The sequence below is a fragment of the Panicum virgatum genome, chromosome 2N (assembly GCF_016808335.1).
Source record: "Panicum virgatum strain AP13 chromosome 2N, P.virgatum_v5, whole genome shotgun sequence".
Classification (NCBI taxonomy): domain Eukaryota; kingdom Viridiplantae; phylum Streptophyta; class Magnoliopsida; order Poales; family Poaceae; genus Panicum; species Panicum virgatum.
In genome coordinates, this window is record NC_053146.1 from 346,100 (window position 1) to 363,795 (window position 17,696).

The following is a 17,696-nucleotide window of genomic DNA, read 5'->3' on the forward strand; positions in this document are numbered from 1 at the left end:
TCGTCGAGCCATACTACACCACCTGCAGCACCACCATCTGTCAACTGGGATGACGACCTAGATGATTTCATGCCATAATCTATAACATATGATGTTCATCGGTTTAAGATGTATTCGCATTTAGTATTGTTAATGTTGTATTATGCTTGTATGTATGTCTCGTACCTAACTTGTATTCACTGGACATGTACATAATGTCGAGTTTGAATCGTACTTAGTCGTAATGGAGCATCGAAGTATAAACATACCATCTATTGTATGTAATGGAAAATACGAGAGTGATCAGAGGCGAACGTTGAAGTGTATAAATAAGCGGTCCACAGCTATCTCATTACAAATAAACATCAGATATATCTAACCACCCCTAGGGCGTCGGACCCTCTTAGCCCTCTGCTGGGCACGGACATGGCCCTCGGAGCTTTTCATGTCACTAGAATACTAAAAAGCACACATTTAATTAATATAACGATAAGAAATAAGAACTAAGAAATGCATTACATAATGTGAACCATCAAATTTTACATCATAATACAACGATAATGAAACACACATCACATATGAAGTGGCATGGCAGAACCCGTTGCAAACTATGGTAAACAGATTCCGGACTAACCTAACATGCCTTAGGTAATTTAAAAAAAAAACAAAACAAACACAATGATGCAGCATGTCACTAGCACTAGGATAGTCCTAGTAGCCGTACCCCCACGTAGCAAACTGCGTTGAGCCTTCTCCGCAGTATCCACCCATTGCAAGTGGTGCAGGCGGTGGTGCCGGAAGCGCAGGGTCCTTCTTCTTGTGACAAGGGCAGTTGCAGTAAGAAATAGTGCATGGTTCATCCTGTGAACCGGCAGCATTGCTGGTATCATCAAATTCGTCGTCTTTGTTACCCTCGCTCACTTCCTCATAATGGTTCACCTTGCATTTCAGATCAAAGATCTTTATCTGGAGGTACTCGATGAACTCCTGAACAGAATCAATTGGTGCAAGATCGACCCACCTAGTAAAACCACAGTTTTCTGGAGCATCGGAAGACTGCAAAATAAATTTCATGTAAGGTGTCTCATTGAAGACAAAGAAATGAAACAACCGAGTATTACCAATGCGTGTGGACATTTAAAGAAACGCCGACCGCCATCCATCCCGTCGGTGCACATCTGCACTAAGCAGTCCTCACCATGTCTGCATTTTTGCTACGGTTCTCTACGGTTATCGTATTGTCGAAGAGGAGTTTCATTGGTAAATTCACTCTTGTGCTGTGGCGGAAACTCAAACACTGGTTCCGGAAAGGAATCAGGTCCAAGAGGCCCCTCCCATATTATGGGGTCTCCCTTTCTTCCCCCTTTTCCTTTCCCAAAACCATAGTAATTCTTCCCGCTAGACCCACCTCCAGACATTGGGTATACAATGAGCTTTGGTGTTACATGACAACACAGTGAAGAGGCTAGGTGACCCTAACAATGAAAGGTTAGATTCGATTCTCGGAAATGACTCCTCGATGCATCTCTGTGCATGCAGAACTCAGCGCTGCATTGCTGCCGCTCAGGTCGATCGCGCCTAGATGCCGCCTTCCCCACTACACGCCACAGACCTTCGCTTGTAGAATGACAGGTCCGTCGTCCTCGCCAGAGAGACTGCTTTGAAGGTGAGCTGGTTGTGGTTGCCGTGTTGTCACATCTTTTTGAAATGGTGGAAGGGCACTGCTATTGGGTCACGTATGTCTGGGCAAAGAATGCGACATTTGGGGAAACCCGTGATTGCCGTGCTGAGCATAGTGGCAACCTGTGATCTCGTACTCACAGCTAGATACACTATGGTTCCTATTTTGAGCTATTCAAGTGTGTAGTCGTCATCATCGTCTGGCAGGATCTCGGCCACTAACTCCTACCGCACCTAACTTGTCCTTCATTAAATCACGGAAAAAATTCGCAAGAAACTTCCCTTATTTCACGAGCATTATGGAACCCACAAACATAACAAGTTCACATCAATAGTATCTATAGAAACAAATGACAAGTAAACTAGCACAATCATAAACATCGGATACAAATAAGCGGTCCACAACTATCTCATTACAAATAAACATCAGAGATACAAATATCAGATATATCTAACCACCCCTAGGGCGTCGGACCCTCTTAGCCCTCTGCTGGGCACAGACATGGCCCTCGGAGTAGGTGAGAACATCTGGAGACCTCACCTGTCGCTCAGGACGCGCAAGGGGCTGCGGTGTCTGCTGCTGAGAGATCCCAAGTGGTGCTCCTCCTAGCTGTGAATACCCCAAGACATCGGGGTCACCTTGCGCGGCAGGCTCTTCTGGTGTCAAGCTGTCGAGGTCGTCTAAGGTGAAGGCATAGTTATCTGGTCGAAAGGAGGAAGAAGAAGGTCTGGCGCCCGCATCGGGGTAGAATCCTACGCATAAAATGTGGATGTTAGCGTACGCTCGTGTATTTCGTCATGACATGTAGAAACCAAAATACGAAACATAAACTAACCTGTATAGACCGGTATCTGTGGCCCCAGTATCATCCCTGGATACGGTCCACCAACTGGTGTTGTCCCTCTAAACATTCCAGTATGGCCGAACGCAGTAGCTGGATCGTATCCTGTATGTGATATTAGTAAATATATAGGAACACTTGATCTAATTTTAAAGAGATATGTACATTACCTGCACTTGGGAAGAACTGCGACGTCGGCCCGTGCACGGTCGACGGACACGAGAATAACGACGAGGCCTGGGACGACCCGTGGCTGTCTTCGTACTGCACACGGCTTTCCAAGTTGTGCACTACCTGACGCAACTGATCACGCTGCCTCGACCATGCCTCTATCTGCTCAAACTGGGTCATTGGGGATCAGGCACGTACCCTCGTCAGGTAAGTCGAGCAGTTTGTCTCCATCATGTTGCAAAGGCGAAACTGCATCCATTCAGTAAAGGTACAGTTAGAAACACATGAATTATCTTATGAATATGAATATATATATATATATCAAGAGACTCACCGCGCCAGCTAGTGCCTCCACGTGGTGTCGGGCATAGCCATCCTGAGGCCTCGCCTGGTGTGGCTGCGGGTGAGTGTCAACATAAACCAGACGAGCCCGAGTCCGGGGTAAGGACCAGGTGAGGTAAGCCCTAAAGGAGCTGTCTGTGTGTGGTCCTGTTGGATGGACCAAGTGTTCGTCTGCCTGTTCCCATTGGTCCACCCACGGCTGCATCTTGGTGAGCCAATCATCAGAGCACGGCAAGCCACTCCTTGACAACCTACAAAAGTGGACCACGAAGAATCGTTAGATTCGACACGAATGTATGAGCCAAGTTCATTCATAATTACCTGTGGTCCTGGTGACTGACACGCTCCAACGCGGTGGGCACCGGAAACTCTTGGCGCTGCCCAAACTGTCTCCTGACTCTCCAGGGGCAATATGCCTCAACCGCGATGTCAAAAACCAGGACGGCGGTAGTAAGCCACAGGCTCGCATTCGCGGAGCAGTGCGAAGACAGGCCTACTGGTGCACGGGTAGCCACAGCCTCTGGGTTGTAAGGCTCCCAGACAACGTCCTCGGGCGTTAGCATGTCGAGCTCCGAAACAAACTTAGGATATGCGCGTCTAACCTGCGCATGCGCCCAGGACCTCTGCATTCCGAATAAGTAAAATTAAAAGTGCGTAAATGCATCATGTAACAATGAATAACAAAATTAGATTTGTTGCGAATGTACCTGACGCCAGATCCAGATAGTTCCCATAGTGGGCCTCTCGTCCTCCTCGTCGCCGTACATGCCCCCGTGGTAAGGCTCGTGGTTGACCATGGGCCGACCAACGGCTAGCCTCTCGTACGACCAAAGCTGTAGTAGTAGTGGGCACCATTCCAGGATAGCGTTCCCATGTGTCTTCATGCAGCCGTCGCAGAGTCCACGGTAAGTGGCTGCAAGTACCGCCTCACCCCAGCTGTAGGGCGGTACGTCCTCGTCCCCATCCGCAATCTCCCGTGCATACGGAAGGAGAATCCTATCGAGTGTTGTTGAACATGATATAACCAAACAACCAAAGTAGGTACGCCTCCAGCGATCTGGTCACACTGTACTCGTCGGCATCCGCAGCCAACAGGGCAGGCTGCATAAACAATTAAGATTAATGGTTTCAACTGACAATGGAACATGTGAATTGTAACAATTAAATTTATATATGGAATGAATACGTACTGTAAACTGTAGGAACCCGGTCTTCGAAGGACCTGCTGCTCGCGGGTGCGGGTTGATCGGACCTGTTTCTTCCACGCGGTCAACCAGGTCATCCTTCCATGAGGCCGCCACCACACGCGGACCTACAGTCTCCCCGACGATAGGGAGGCCGAGGAGGTAGGCCACGTCCTGCATCGTAGGAGTCATCTCCTCATACGGGAGGTGGAACGTGTGTGTCTCCGGCCTCCATCTGTCAACGATCGCCGTCAGGAGGGATCGGTCGAGCTGAATAGGTCCAACCTCGACAAGATGGCTCAGAGTCAGTAGACCGGCCTCACGTAACCTGCAATAAACAAAATTGTCGAAACAAAGGAATACCGACGAATACATAAGTGATAAACAATAATATTTCATTACATATCTGTCACACCAATCGTGGTGTATAGAGATCGCCTCCCCGGGTGGACGAGGACGTAGCACCTCTAGGGCTCGGTGCTCAACAGCTGCAAAGTAAGACCTGTGGCTCGAGTCGATAACTGGTTCTAACAAGGAGTCCATCTCCATACCTGCATTCAAAAATATATGAGAACACATAGGTACATATATGTTTCATACAAACTGGATGCGTAATATTTATACATTATAGATAGGTTCGATACAAACTCCACACACGATTACTATATATTACAGATAGGTTCGATACAAACTACACGCACGATATTTATACATTACAGATATGTTTCATACAAACTAGACACACGATTACTACATATTACAAATATGTTCGATACAATTGTGGATCATGACACCGAATGCCTTCCACGAGCAATTCTCGCCGATGGTCGTCTGAACGTAGGAGGTGCTCCATCTCTGGGATTTCCTGAAGGACCGACATCAGCAGCATCGTGAACTGCATTCTGAGGACACTTCTTGTAGTTGTGACCCAATGCTCCACATTAGCTGCAATGCTTTTGTGTCTTGCTTGCTTCGGACTCGTCCATACCATTCCGAATACGACGTGTCTGACGGCGGCCTTTGCCTTTCTTAGTGGCTGGATCAGGAATAAACATCTTATTCTCATTATCCTGAATGAAAGGCCCCACTATTCCAATCCCGTATACCTCATGTCCCCAGGTGGATACAGCTGCTTCCTTACTGAAGTAAGGTGAAACAAATACTCCTGGCTACAACCCAGACTCTACACATGCCGCAATGAGATACGAGCATGGCAAATGTAATAACTTAAGCTTTATGCAGGTGCAGAAGGCTTTGCCATCTATTGTAATCAAACTCTCCTGTACCACCCTATCTCTACGGATACCACGACCTGTTCTATCCTTGCATAGAACCTCAAATCTATGCTCCATTGTACCTGTCGATATGACGTGGTGCAGTTTGGCCTTTTCAATCTTCTTTTGCAAATATTGTGTCACTCTTCTACAAAACTGAATTTGGGAGTTGCTGATGTTTATGCTTACAGCCATGTAACGCTCTCTGAAATACTTCATGCACCCATTCATGATGAACTCAACAATTCCCACAAGAGGAAAGGCATGACAAGAACGCATAACCATATTGAAACACTCTGCATGGTTCGTTGTCTGAATACCATACCGTATTCCGTTGGTATCATAAAGGAATGACAATTTCTCCTTAGGTGCACCTCGAATCCAGTGTGAAAATGGCTTCTCAATTGAATCCCTAGCCTCTGCAGCCTGACTCGTGCCTGTTCCTGATGCCCTTACCTTCACTAGCTCTGCAGTCAACTGATCAAGCATCTGTCATAATACATTGAATTTTCTCTGTTGATTTTGGGTGCACAACCTCTTAAACAGGTTTTTAAGATCCTTGTTCTTGAAATGGTCATAGAAGTTTCCACCCATATGCCTAATGCACCACCTGTTTTGGACATCAGGCCACAATGGAGGCGTTGTCGCAGTTCCACGTTGCAATTTCAGTATTGATTGCAGCAGACCTGCATGTCTATCACTAATAAGGCACACATCTGGACGTGCAGCAACAACATGAATCTTCACTCGTTCAAGGAACCAATATCAACTGTCTAAGTTCTCATTCTCAACAAATGTAAATGTGAGCGGAACTATTTGGTTGTTGCAATCTACCCCGATTGCGGTGAGTATCTGATCTTTATACCTTCCAGTCAGAAATGTGCCATTAATGCAGATCACCGGAAGACAACACTGAAATGCTCTAACACAAGCACCTATGCAAAAGAAGGCTCGTTGCATAATTCTTTGCCCCCTAGTCACGGCTGGTACGAGGTATGTGTCATAAAAACTTTCAGGATTTCTAGTAGCAACCTGGGATAACATACGAGGTAGGTTATCATATGATGCCTCGTATGTGCCGAACCGCATCTCGAACACCCTTTGTTTAGCCCGCCATGCCTTCAAATAACTAATGGTGTACTGATAAGTCTGTTCAATGTGTCGAACAATCATTTTTGACTCATAATTTAGGTTGTCCATAATCAACCCATATATTTGCTTTGCAACAAAGTCACATGATATATTGCGATGCGAGGGAAGAACTTCTAACAGCAAACAAGTGTGCTCTGTCACAATGGAACATTTCCAGTTCGACTTCCATTTTCCCTTAAATGCATGTACTCGCCATGGACATCCATCATTCACACACTTCACCTCATATTCTTTACTGCCAGACTTTACGACTCTGAATTCTCATTTCAATGATATTGCCCATAGTCTCACAGTATCTTTTACGGCTTCAATGTTTGGATATGTTGCACCTTGCACTACCTCATTCCCTCTGTACTCCCACTCCTGATTTCGTACGTCTTCTGCGACATGACTGCCAAAACCATGCTCCTTCCACTCTTTTGGCAATGAGTACTGCTCGTCATCAGATGAGCCCTCATATTCTTCCATCTCTATTGCGGTTTGGTCTTCTACCTCCATCTCGTCCACAATGCTATATATCCTCTCTCCCTCATCAGCAAGGCCCTGTGATCCCATGTTTTGGTTCTCTGTCTCTTCTGACTCATCTTGCTCAACATAATTGGTCTCTCTTCGAATACTCGGAGTTGCTTGATCTGCACCATGTTGGATTTCATTTTGTGTCTTCTCCCGGATTTGAACAAGAATGGCCAGAGGCCACCCACGCTCTAGAGCTGTTTGCATGTACTTCTGCCAGTCATCAGTGCTGTGTATCATCATCAATTCCCATGAATCACTTTCTACCTCCCAATTAACAAGAGACTGGACGGTGATCACATGTGTCAACGGATCAACACCGAACCCACGCTGCAGCCACTTACATATGGAACCAAAACTCCTTTCCAGAGGTTTATCTATGGCGCTAGATGTGCACTTAAAGGCAGAAAGATCTACTCCATTTGGCCCATATAAAACATTGTAGTCACCATAAAATACTTGAAACTGCATCTTGCTCGACATATCTGTATATCACAGAATATTTATCGAGTTATACTCTTTACTTCACTACCTTATTCAATAATCTGTAAAAACTAAGTATGAAATTCAACTACAACGTATAAGTATTCATAACTACGTGATGACACTCAAATTCTATACTGCATATGCCAAATTCTATTCTAAATCATAATTAATTTATAAACACGTCTCTAATAGTACTGCAATTGTAATAATAAATGCGTAGTACTAATTTTCTTAACTAATTTACTACTACGTAACTAAAAATTAAAGTATCATTAAACTCTTACTTAAATGGTTCTACTATAGCACTAATTAAATTAAATCACTCTACAATACCAATGGAAAAATACATAAACTAAATGTACTAACCTGTAGATCACAAGTGCTGAATCCGGCAGGGCTTCGCCGCTTCCCTTCTCATCACCCCTCTCTTTTTTCTGGATTTTTGGTGGAATTTTCGAGCTCAAATGAGAAAAGAATAGGAGTCGGAGGCATATATAGTGGTGGGTACCCCGGTCGCCCGAGGGGGGGCGACAGGCCCTCCCTGTCGCCCGGGGGGGGCGACAGGCCCCCTGCCGCACCTGTGGGCGGGGCCCATTGGTCGCCCGAGGGGGGGGGCGACAGGCGTTGGGGGGCGACAGGTCCCCTTTTTTTTTTTTTGCTTAGGGACCTCGCTGCGAATTTGAAAAAAAAATTACACTTAGGGCATGTCGCCCTATGGGAGGCGACCAGGGGTATTTTTGAAATTTTTCAAAACGGACATATATTTTTGAAATTTTGATTTTTTTAAATATAAAAAAGAAAAAAGGGCTCCAGGATGGTGCGAGCAGAGTGCGGTGTGGACCTGATTTCCTGTCATCCATATCCAGGCAGAGGAGCAGGACCAAGCAGGGGAAAACGGCAGACGCTTCCTTTTCTTCCTGCGCTGCCTGCTCTGCTAGTGCTATCCACTCCCGCACTCCCCCATGGCCGCCACTTTCCTCGCTGGCCTCAACGCACCACCGGCTGCTGCTGTTGCTACAGGCTGCGGCCATGCCTTCTCCGGGTCCGGGAGCAGCCGAGCAACGCCACCGCGCGCAGTGACGTGCCAGGCGTCCAGGAGATCAGCCTCCGTCCACCTCGGCCTCGCCGCTGCAACCGCCGTCCTGCTCCGGCAGCCTGATGCCGCCCGCGCCGCCGAGGACGAGCCGGCCAGCAACGGCTGGTGGCTCACCGAGTTCCCCTTGCCCGTGCCCAAGATCCTCAACAGTAAGCCCACCAGCTGCCGTTCCATTCATTCTTCAGTCACCTGCAGCTGGCTAGAGTGCCACTGACCAGACCGGACACACACACGTCGCAGAGGAGATCAACAACCCGGAGACGGGGACGCGCTCCTTCCTCAAGAACGGCATCTTCATGGCGGACATCGGCCCCAGCTTCGCGGCGCACGCGTACCGCCTGCGCAGCACGGCCTTCGACCTGCTGGCGCTGGAGGACCTGCTCGGCAGGGAAGCCTCCAACTACGTCAACAAGTACCTCCGCCTCAAGTCCACCTTCATGTACTACGACTTCGACAAGCTCATCACCGCCGCCGACGACAAGCCGCCCTTCGTCGACCTCGCCAACCGCCTCTTCGACAGCTTCGAGACCCTGCAGCAGGCCGTCACCGCCAAGGACGACACCAAGATAGGCGAACGCTACGCCGAGACAAAGGTCATCCTCCAGGAGCTTATGGCGAAAATGGCATAGCATAGCAGCAGCTCTCCCGATTCAATTCATAATGTAAATCCTAGTATCGCCGTCAGAATTTGCAAATCCAGAGATTGTACGAGTTTGTACCAGAATCAGTGGTTTACACGCTCAGCTCAGAGACATCTGCAACGCCAAATCAAGACTACAACGAATTAGAAAATAATTTGCCACAAGTCATCACACAAATTTGTACAAATCAGATCCTAAGATTCAGTAGGCCGGCCGTTAGCACAATCAACAAACCACAGTCCAAATGAACCCAACAACTCACACCAACACCCATCACAGGATGCAAATGATCAACTGCATCAGTAAATCAACCCAAACAACACAAACATACACCACCAATGGTCCATCAACAGATGGATTGATCTTGGCAATCCGCCACCACCATCACCGCATGTCATCATTGCGAGCTCCGCATCTGAGTTTGGCGCCGAGGGATCCCGATCTCGCAAGAGTTCACCCTCGCAGCAAACCGCAACGAGCAAATTGACTCTCCAGTGGAAGACACTTCAGGAGACAGATTTACAAACATCAGCGTCTTCGAATCCCCTCCAAGGCATGGCTGTGTTGCAAGGATAAGAAAATGTCAGTTGATACTTTCGCTATACCTGTGCATCAACTTTGAGTTTGTAAGAAATGGGAAATTACCTGCAGCAGGTACGTCAACTTTGAGTTCCTAAACGGGACATGTTCATCTTTCTTTGCAATTGAGAAGATCACATCACTTAAGCATGACAAGCTTTTATTGATAGCCTAAGAGCAAAGTAATGACTATGCATTATTACGGAATATAGCTTTAAACACAAAAAATGCTAAGGGACTGTATAGAAAATTACCTGAGTCTCTTTCAGTCTATCACCAGTGGCACCACTTTTGTTGAGACGCTCGCTGCCTGCTAAATCTATAAGATTGAGCACTCCTTGAACCTGTTGATCTGTTCCCTGGAGATAAAATCAGTCAGTTATAATGTGAAAACAGTTCACCAATCAACATCGAAAGAAAATTAGATTATACCTCGTTTACACCAAAAATTCGAAGGGTGAAAACACAGTGACTTCTGGATGATTCCTCATTCATTTGTGTTCTTCCAACTGACCTGAGAACAAAGCGAACAAATAACAGTTTTAGGTACAACATACCAAACCAACTTATCCTGATGATCTCCAATTTCCAACCATGAAATTCAAAGATAGTTTGGTGACACAGTTACAGAGATGCAGATACCACCAGAAAAGGCTAGAAAATTAACATCAATGCCCTATTGAAAGAATTATATAAAGTATACAGTAGTATCTTGTGAAGAGCTTAAAACAGAACTGATTGTGTGCTTTATCAAGATTTACGTTCTGTTATGTGTTAGAAAATATAAAGCAATACTGTAATTCTTAAAATTGAGAGTTGATCGTAATCACGTATGAGATATCACAAAGAAGTTGACAGTTAACGCCATATAATGTATCGACTTCTCTATGTACACATCTGCATATATATTACATACATACATACAACAACAACAACAACAACAACATAGCCTTTTTTATATATTACATACATGTGTTTCCAAAATTAATGATAACCAAATAAAGTAGCAAACATTCATGATCAGTAGTACTTTATTATTTTCTACTCTTACAAGCAAATATTTGTGGTGAAAAATCAGAAAATAAATGTGTTACCTGCTGTGAGCAGCCCTTCTAAGAAGAGAAGAAACTTCACTGATACTAATTACGTCCACAACCGTGAGGTCGGACACTTGAGTGTTACCATTGGCATCATGCTTGATTGTGTACTTTGAAGAACCACCATCTTGAGCAGCCATGCGATTTGCAGCAAGCAAGTCCCTTATAGTCTCGTTGTAGATTTCCAACATCGAGGCCTAAAAATTTTGAAGAACATCATCATAACAGTTACAGAAAACTTAATCCACCAGTTAGTTCAACAAAATAAATAAATTAGCAAGGACGCACCTGCATATTATATTTCCAACCCTGCGATTTAAGAGCCTGGCTAGCTTGAAATATTTGTTCCAGGGATCTTGGTATCATTCCTTTCTGATCATCTAAATCTGGATTACCCATCATTGTATATGTTTTTCCAGATCCAGTTTGACCATACGCAAATATGCATACCTAATAATGAATTAACATGTGTCAATTCCATTCCAAGAAACATAGAAGTTATTTGACAGAAAAGGGAAAACTATTTCAAGAGCCAATAAAGGTAATCTCACTCATAATCATCTAAAGATTGTACCTTATAGCCATCCAGAGCGCTTTGCACCAGTTGAGATATTTCGATAAACACATGTTCTTGTGATGCTGAATGATCAAATACTTTATCAAAAGTAAATGAATATGTTTGAGCTGAAAACAATGAGAAACACAATCAATTCAAATTAAGAAATATAAAAACAATATAGCAAAGTTATAGAAATGATTGTAGACGACTTTACCATTATGCATCAACTCAACACCACGGCCAATGTTTTCTCCACTCTTTGGATATGAGACAGCTCCTGACTCATTTGGTAGCAGAGGCCTTACTCTACAGAATACTCTAATATTTCCTTTCAGCTCCTACAAAGAAATAATTTTGAAAATAGGTAAATAACATATATATATGTTGGAGTTTTTGAAGTTCAAGAGGGCTTACAAGGATCGTATTGTGTAGCTTTTTTCGTAATTTCTCGCCATCTAGAATTTGTTGCTCTGCTTCTTCTAGGCGTGACTGAAGGCTCTTCAACATTTTCTTTTGATTCTCATACTCAGTCATGGTTTCCAAGGCCGTCAAATCGGACATCTGTATAGTTGAAACAAGGTTAGATATCTATGCATGCCCCCCTACCAAATGCAAGCACTCAATACATTAAAAACAAAGAGATAGACATGTGATACTTAAATATAAAACAGTATTAGAACAAGATTTGGAATGAAGAAATAGGAGTGTGCCCACCTTTAACCTTTCACTGGCAGATGCAAGCTTAGTTTCCAATGTCTCTATCATCTGTCTCTGGGATGAACAGGTTTCCTATTTCATTAAGAAAATGTTAGCCAATTTTGTCTACGCAGATAGAAAATCAAAGCATCAGGATAAACAAATACCTCAAGCGCAGCAGTTCTTGTCATGGCACCATCTAACTCTATGGCAGTTTTTCCTGTCATTTCTTTGTATGTTCCTATCTCAGCCATCAAAGAATTTACTTCGGCATACTTATTGTCACGGTCCTCCCGTACACGTTGAAGCTCCATTCTAAGACCTTCAAGCTCCTTTAATAAATCATCCTTTTGTTTTGCAGCTTCAGTTTGCAAAGACTAGAAAGACCCAACATTATAAAGACATCATGATCATTGTGTATACACTGAATAAGAAAAATTATGTACATGAATCAAGCTAAGGGCATACTGATAGGATGCAACTAATATTTTACCTTTGTCAAATCAAGCTGCATTTTTACTGAGTTAGCATGATCCTTCAGACCATTCATTGTCTCCACCATCGTATTCTTCTCTTTTTGCAGCTTTGCTATTGTTTCGGAATTTTTTGTTGCATCTGATTGGAGATTGCTATTATATTGCTGCAAACTTGTGTTATATTCTTGAAGCCTTTTGTTTGTGTCCTGAAGCATCTTAATCTAAAGAAGAAGAAAAAACAAGCAAAGCACAAACAATAGCAAATGACTCATCAGTATGTTTCAAAACAAGTTCATTTTTGGAAAAATAGGGGTGCATTCATAAAAATGTTAGCTTATACCTGGTCATTAAGGCGGGTTTCCTCCAGCTTGATTCTTTTCAAATCTTCCAAAAGCTTATTCTTCATTGATTCAGCTGATGTCCTTGCATCGTTTTCCTCATCTAGAGCATGTAGAGCATCCTGCATTTTAATAAAACTCTTGAGTACAGAATGTCATAGCAGTAGTAAGAAAACATTAAGCCACAAACTCAAGTCACCAACCAGTTTCTCGGCCTTGACCTTCTCCAGAGTCTCTTGTAGAGAAGTGTACTGTTTCTGAAGCTCCTCATTTATTGACCTTGCTTCATCAATAGAATTCTTCAACTCAGCCACTAGATGATGCAATAGCATCTCAGTCAATAAAACATATAATTAGAAGAAAAAAAACTATCCATTATGTGTCAACTTGAAAGGGTCGTTACCTGTCTCGGAGTGTTCTTTTCCTTGAGCCTCAAGCCGGGCACTAATGTTCCCAATTTCAACAAGGTTTGCATCTTCTCTCTCAAGCAACCATTTTATGCAGGCCCGCAACTTCTTGATGTATTCCATCATCTGTTCGTTCCTTCCCTGCACAGCGAATTTGTGGACCAATGGGGACAGAACAGGGTATAAGCATACAGAAAATCACATTATTAAGGACGAACAGTCAGTCATAGAATGTTAAAATCAGAAGTCATCACCTAACAAAGACAGGAAACATTTCCAATGTTGCAGCAGGTGGTTTAGGTGGAAGTTTCATGAATGTCATGGAGAGAAGCTTATCTGTAGCACAAATATAAATTTGTAATTATGTTTTTGTTTGAAACTCTATGTTTTGTTACTGGTTCGTGCCCTCTGTTTTCTGCGAAAACATAGTTTGATCTGCAATTTACTTGATGCCACATGTTGACAGGAAATAGTAAAACGGCCCCAAGGAAGTTACTGACTCATATTCCTGTAGTTTCGGTAATCCAGAAATGGTGTTAACACGTCAGGCAGGTCACCGTTGAGAGCACTACATGAGTGGTGACAGGTTACTAGTACAGCGATGCAGGCTAAGGGCATGAACGGACGGGTTCCCGGCTGAACTAGAGAGACAAGATGCCCAAAATTACGTGCGTGCACATGAGCGAGCACGGGGACGAGAGAGAGAATAAGAAGGCGGATGGAGTGCGAGTCACCTTATAGTCCATCTTGTTCTTGCCCTTCATCTTCTCGTTGAGAAGGGCCTCGACGTCCTCCCTGCCCGCGAAGACCATGGGCTCGTCCTCAGGCGGCGGCGGCTGTGCGGCTGCGGAGAGCGGCTGCCTCGCGGCCCCGGTGGCGGTGCGCTGGCGCTTGCCGGCCTGCGCGTCCGCCGGGGTGTTCTCCTTCTGGCGCAGCATCCCTGGGCGCACCCCTCGCGCGGACATGGCGGGCTGATAGGTGGGTGGGTGGGTGGGTGGATCGATCTAGGGTTTGAGGAGGAGGAGGAGCGGGGGGGATTGGATTTGGAATTGGATTGGGGACGCAGGGGTAAGCGGCGGCGGACGGAATGGGAGCCAGAGAGAGGGGGGAGATTTGAAATCGTTCGAATTTCGGTGCGCATGTGTGGGGGACCACAGGAGGCGCGGGCGCTGCTCCTCCAAGGCCCACAACACCACCATATTCGTTGGGCCAAATTGACCGTCGATTCTCTGCCCCTCGAGGAAAAAGATCAACGAATCTCTATGATAATAGTTGAATTAAGGAATTCTTTTTGAACTAACTCGAATTGTGGAAGTGAAGAAGCTGTTGGGTGATGCAATGCAATGCAAGCGTGAAAAGATGGCGTGCATGCAGCAGCCTATCGATTTGCACACAGCACACAGAGCTGGGCAACACCAACAGTAGTCCGGCTCCGGCAGCTAGCATATATTGTTAGAACTATTGGATCGACTAGGGTGTAAATTAAATGGGAGAACTCACTTTCTGTTGGGGAAAACATTGCTCGTAGCCCGTACTGCATCCATGGCGCCGTACAGCGGAGTCACGGGTACGCTGGGGTGGTGGCGGCGCGGTGCAGTGGCCGTTGCAGGGTCACCGGAGACCTGAGGTCGACGACGGCGTGGCACAAGGGCGGCGGGCTTCCCGTCGCTTCAGTGCCTCGCGTAGATCGGGTCGCGACTAGGGTTTTCGGTGGGGTAACAGAACAGCGGCGAACCTCGTGTCGAGCCATCAACCCCACCTCTCTCTTTTATATGGCACTGCGCGACGGGGGCCCACCAGCCGTTCTGGGCTGGGCGTCCCCGATCAGGACGCGAGTCGAGGGCCCAGTGACCGTTGGGCCAACTGGTGGAGATCAATCCATCATTTATAAATATAGTATTCCAAGTAAGGTGTTGGATCGGAGCTAGCTAGGTATCTGGATCAAGGTCAATATAATTTGGGAAGAAACCAACAGGTGAGCAGCACGCATGCTCAGTTGCTCATTCCTATGCATGCATGTGTTTATTTTATTTGTTCACTTAATTTCCTCGCGATCGGTCACCAACAACGCCTCCTCCGACAGCGGCGGCGGCAGCAGCCCCATCATCTTCGCCTTCTGGACGCCCTTCCTGCTGCTCCACCTGGGCGGCCCCGACACCATCACCGCCTACTCGCTCGAGGACAACGAGCTCTGGCTCCGCCACCTCATCGGCCTCCTCTTCGAGCTCTTCTCCGCCTCCGTCATCTTCTTCTGCTCCCTGCGCGGCAACCCCGTGGTCCCCGCACAGGGCCGGCCTCCACGTCGAGGTCATCATCGCCGACGGCGAGGCCAGCAAGGCCCCGCCTACGACTTCTTCCTCATCTTCCGCCGCCTCTTCGTCAACCTCATCCTCAGCTTCAAGGAGCGCCGCCTGAGCCAGGCCTTCTTCCTGCGCGACGACATGACGCCCGCCGAGGCGTTCGAGGTCATCCAGGTGGAGCTCAACTTCATCTACGACATGGTGTACACCAAGGCGCCCGTCGCCCACCGCCGGGCCGTCTGGGCCCTCCGCTCCGGCTGCCTCGTCGCCGCACTTGCTATATTCTTCCTCCTTGACAAGCCCCGCCACGGCATCAGGCGCGTCGACGTCGCCATCAAGTACGCGCTCCTGCTGGGAGGGCTGGCGCTCGACGCCGCCGCGCTGCTCATGCTCCTCTTCTCCAACCGCGTCACGGTCTACCTGGAGGAGGAGTCCCGGCGCTTCAGGTGGCTGGCGCGCCTCACCAGGGCGGCCAAGCGGTGGCGGGCGCGGCGGTGGTCCGGCAAGACCTCGCAGCTGAACCTCGTCAGCTACTGCCTCGGCAAGCCGGACCAGCGCAGGCTCTGGCTCAGGGTCGCCGACAAGTTTTGCCTCGGGGACATGGTCGACGACCTAGTCTTCATCCGGCGCATGCCGCTCCTCACCACTGCTGCTAGCGGAGAAGGCAGTCTCCTGGACTTCGTCTTCCATGGCCTCAGGGACGCCGCCATTGTGCTCAAGGCCGAGCTGGACGACACAACAGCAGGCAGCAGCGACGGGTTCCAGAAGATCATGAAGGAGTGTGGCTGCCGTGGCGAGCGCGCCATCAAGAGCCACGAGAATGCCATCATCAAGCTACCCGCCGGGGAAGACAAGCTGAAGCTTATCATGGACAGCGTGGCCGGCAGGGAGTTCGACGAGTCCCTGCTGCTGTGGCACGTCGCCACCGACCTGTGCCGCGTCAAGGACAACAAGGCGACAGCTACGCCGATGACCACCGAAGCGCGGCTGCGGCCCATCGGCGAGACCCTGTCGGAGTACATGCTGTACCTGCTGATCAAGCAGCCGGAGATGCTGTCGGCGACGGCGGGCATCGGGCTGCTCCGGTACCGGGACACGTGCGCCGAGGCGCGGCGCTTCTTCGCGTCCATGGACGAGTGGGTGGCCGGCCACGACGACGACGCCCGGGCGCTGCTGCTGCGGGTGAACACGTCGCAGAAGCCGGCGACGGTGAAGGGCGACCGGAGCAAGTCGGTGCTGTTCGACGCCGTCATCCTGGCCAAGGCGCTGAGGGAGCTCGACGACGACGAGCTGATGTGGGAGGTGGTGGCGGGGGTGTGGCGGGAGATGCTGACGTACTCGGCGGGCAGGTGCCGGGGGAGCACGCACGTGCGGCAGCTGAGCCGCGGCGGCGAGCTCATCACCCTCGTCTGGTTCCTCATGGCGCACATGGGGCTCGGCGACATGTACCAGATACACGAAGGGGACGCCAAGACCAAGCTCATCGTGCACGACCAGTAGCTGCAGTATGCCCGCTCGATCGCCGCCGATCATCGATAGATCTTCTCCGGCGCGGCGGCCGGCCGGTGCAGCAAACGGACAACGTACGTACGTACTAACGGGCAGCTGATAATAATAAGTCTGTTTTAATTAGCTTATTTTTAGTGTTAGCCTTTTACGATTGACTGTTGGTCGATATTGTGTGTAATCTGATGCATGGATGCGAGTTTAATTTGGCTTGAGTAAATTGCACCTGATCCCTAAACTTGTTCCGAAGTTTCATCTAGATACCTAATTCTCAAATCGTCCATCTGGATCCCTAAATCATGTTAAGTTATCCATCTAAGATCCCAAATGCACCACACAAATAACCAAGTCGACGTGGCATGCCACGTGGTGCCACAC

At 47.4% G+C, this 17,696-nt stretch overlaps 3 protein-coding genes across 3 annotated transcripts; 2 read left to right on the forward strand and 1 right to left on the reverse strand.

The window, feature by feature from the left end:
- Window positions 1–8,496: 8,496 nt before the first annotated feature.
- On the forward strand, window positions 8,497–9,521 carry LOC120659184 (photosynthetic NDH subunit of lumenal location 3, chloroplastic-like). Its single transcript, XM_039937237.1, has 2 exons — window positions 8,497–8,868; window positions 8,960–9,521. The coding sequence occupies exons 1-2, from the start codon at window positions 8,586–8,588 to the stop codon at window positions 9,346–9,348; spliced, it is 672 nt and encodes a 223-aa protein (XP_039793171.1). The 5' UTR covers window positions 8,497–8,585; the 3' UTR covers window positions 9,349–9,521.
- On the reverse strand, window positions 9,495–14,571 carry LOC120659183 (kinesin-like protein KIN-14N). The gene is given in 17 exon segments (XM_039937236.1): window positions 9,495–9,801; window positions 9,803–9,919; window positions 10,006–10,110; window positions 10,194–10,298; window positions 10,372–10,453; window positions 11,034–11,233; window positions 11,325–11,486; window positions 11,611–11,720; window positions 11,810–11,933; window positions 12,010–12,156; window positions 12,310–12,384; window positions 12,459–12,668; window positions 12,785–12,988; window positions 13,108–13,227; window positions 13,309–13,418; window positions 13,509–13,653; window positions 14,247–14,571. Coding segments are annotated over 17 exon segments (2,304 nt in total). The 5' UTR covers window positions 14,478–14,571; the 3' UTR covers window positions 9,495–9,744.
- Window positions 14,572–15,524: 953 nt separating this feature from the next.
- Window positions 15,525–17,312, forward strand: LOC120659062. The gene has a single exon (XM_039937130.1). The coding sequence runs from the start codon at window positions 15,525–15,527 to the stop codon at window positions 17,310–17,312; it is 1,788 nt and encodes a 595-aa protein (XP_039793064.1).
- The last annotated feature ends 384 nt before the right edge of the window (window positions 17,313–17,696 follow it).

Excerpts from the sequence above, each read along its gene's own strand:
- LOC120659184 (XM_039937237.1), top strand. The coding sequence starts at position 8,586 with ATGGCCGCCACTTTCCTCGCTGGCCTCAACGCACCACCGGCTGCTGCT. Across the intron at positions 8,869-8,959 it reads CGTGCCCAAGATCCTCAACA|AGGAGATCAACAACCCGGAG; the intron begins GTAAGCCCACCA and ends CACACGTCGCAG.
- LOC120659062 (XM_039937130.1), top strand. The coding sequence starts at position 15,525 with ATGCATGTGTTTATTTTATTTGTTCACTTAATTTCCTCGCGATCGGTC.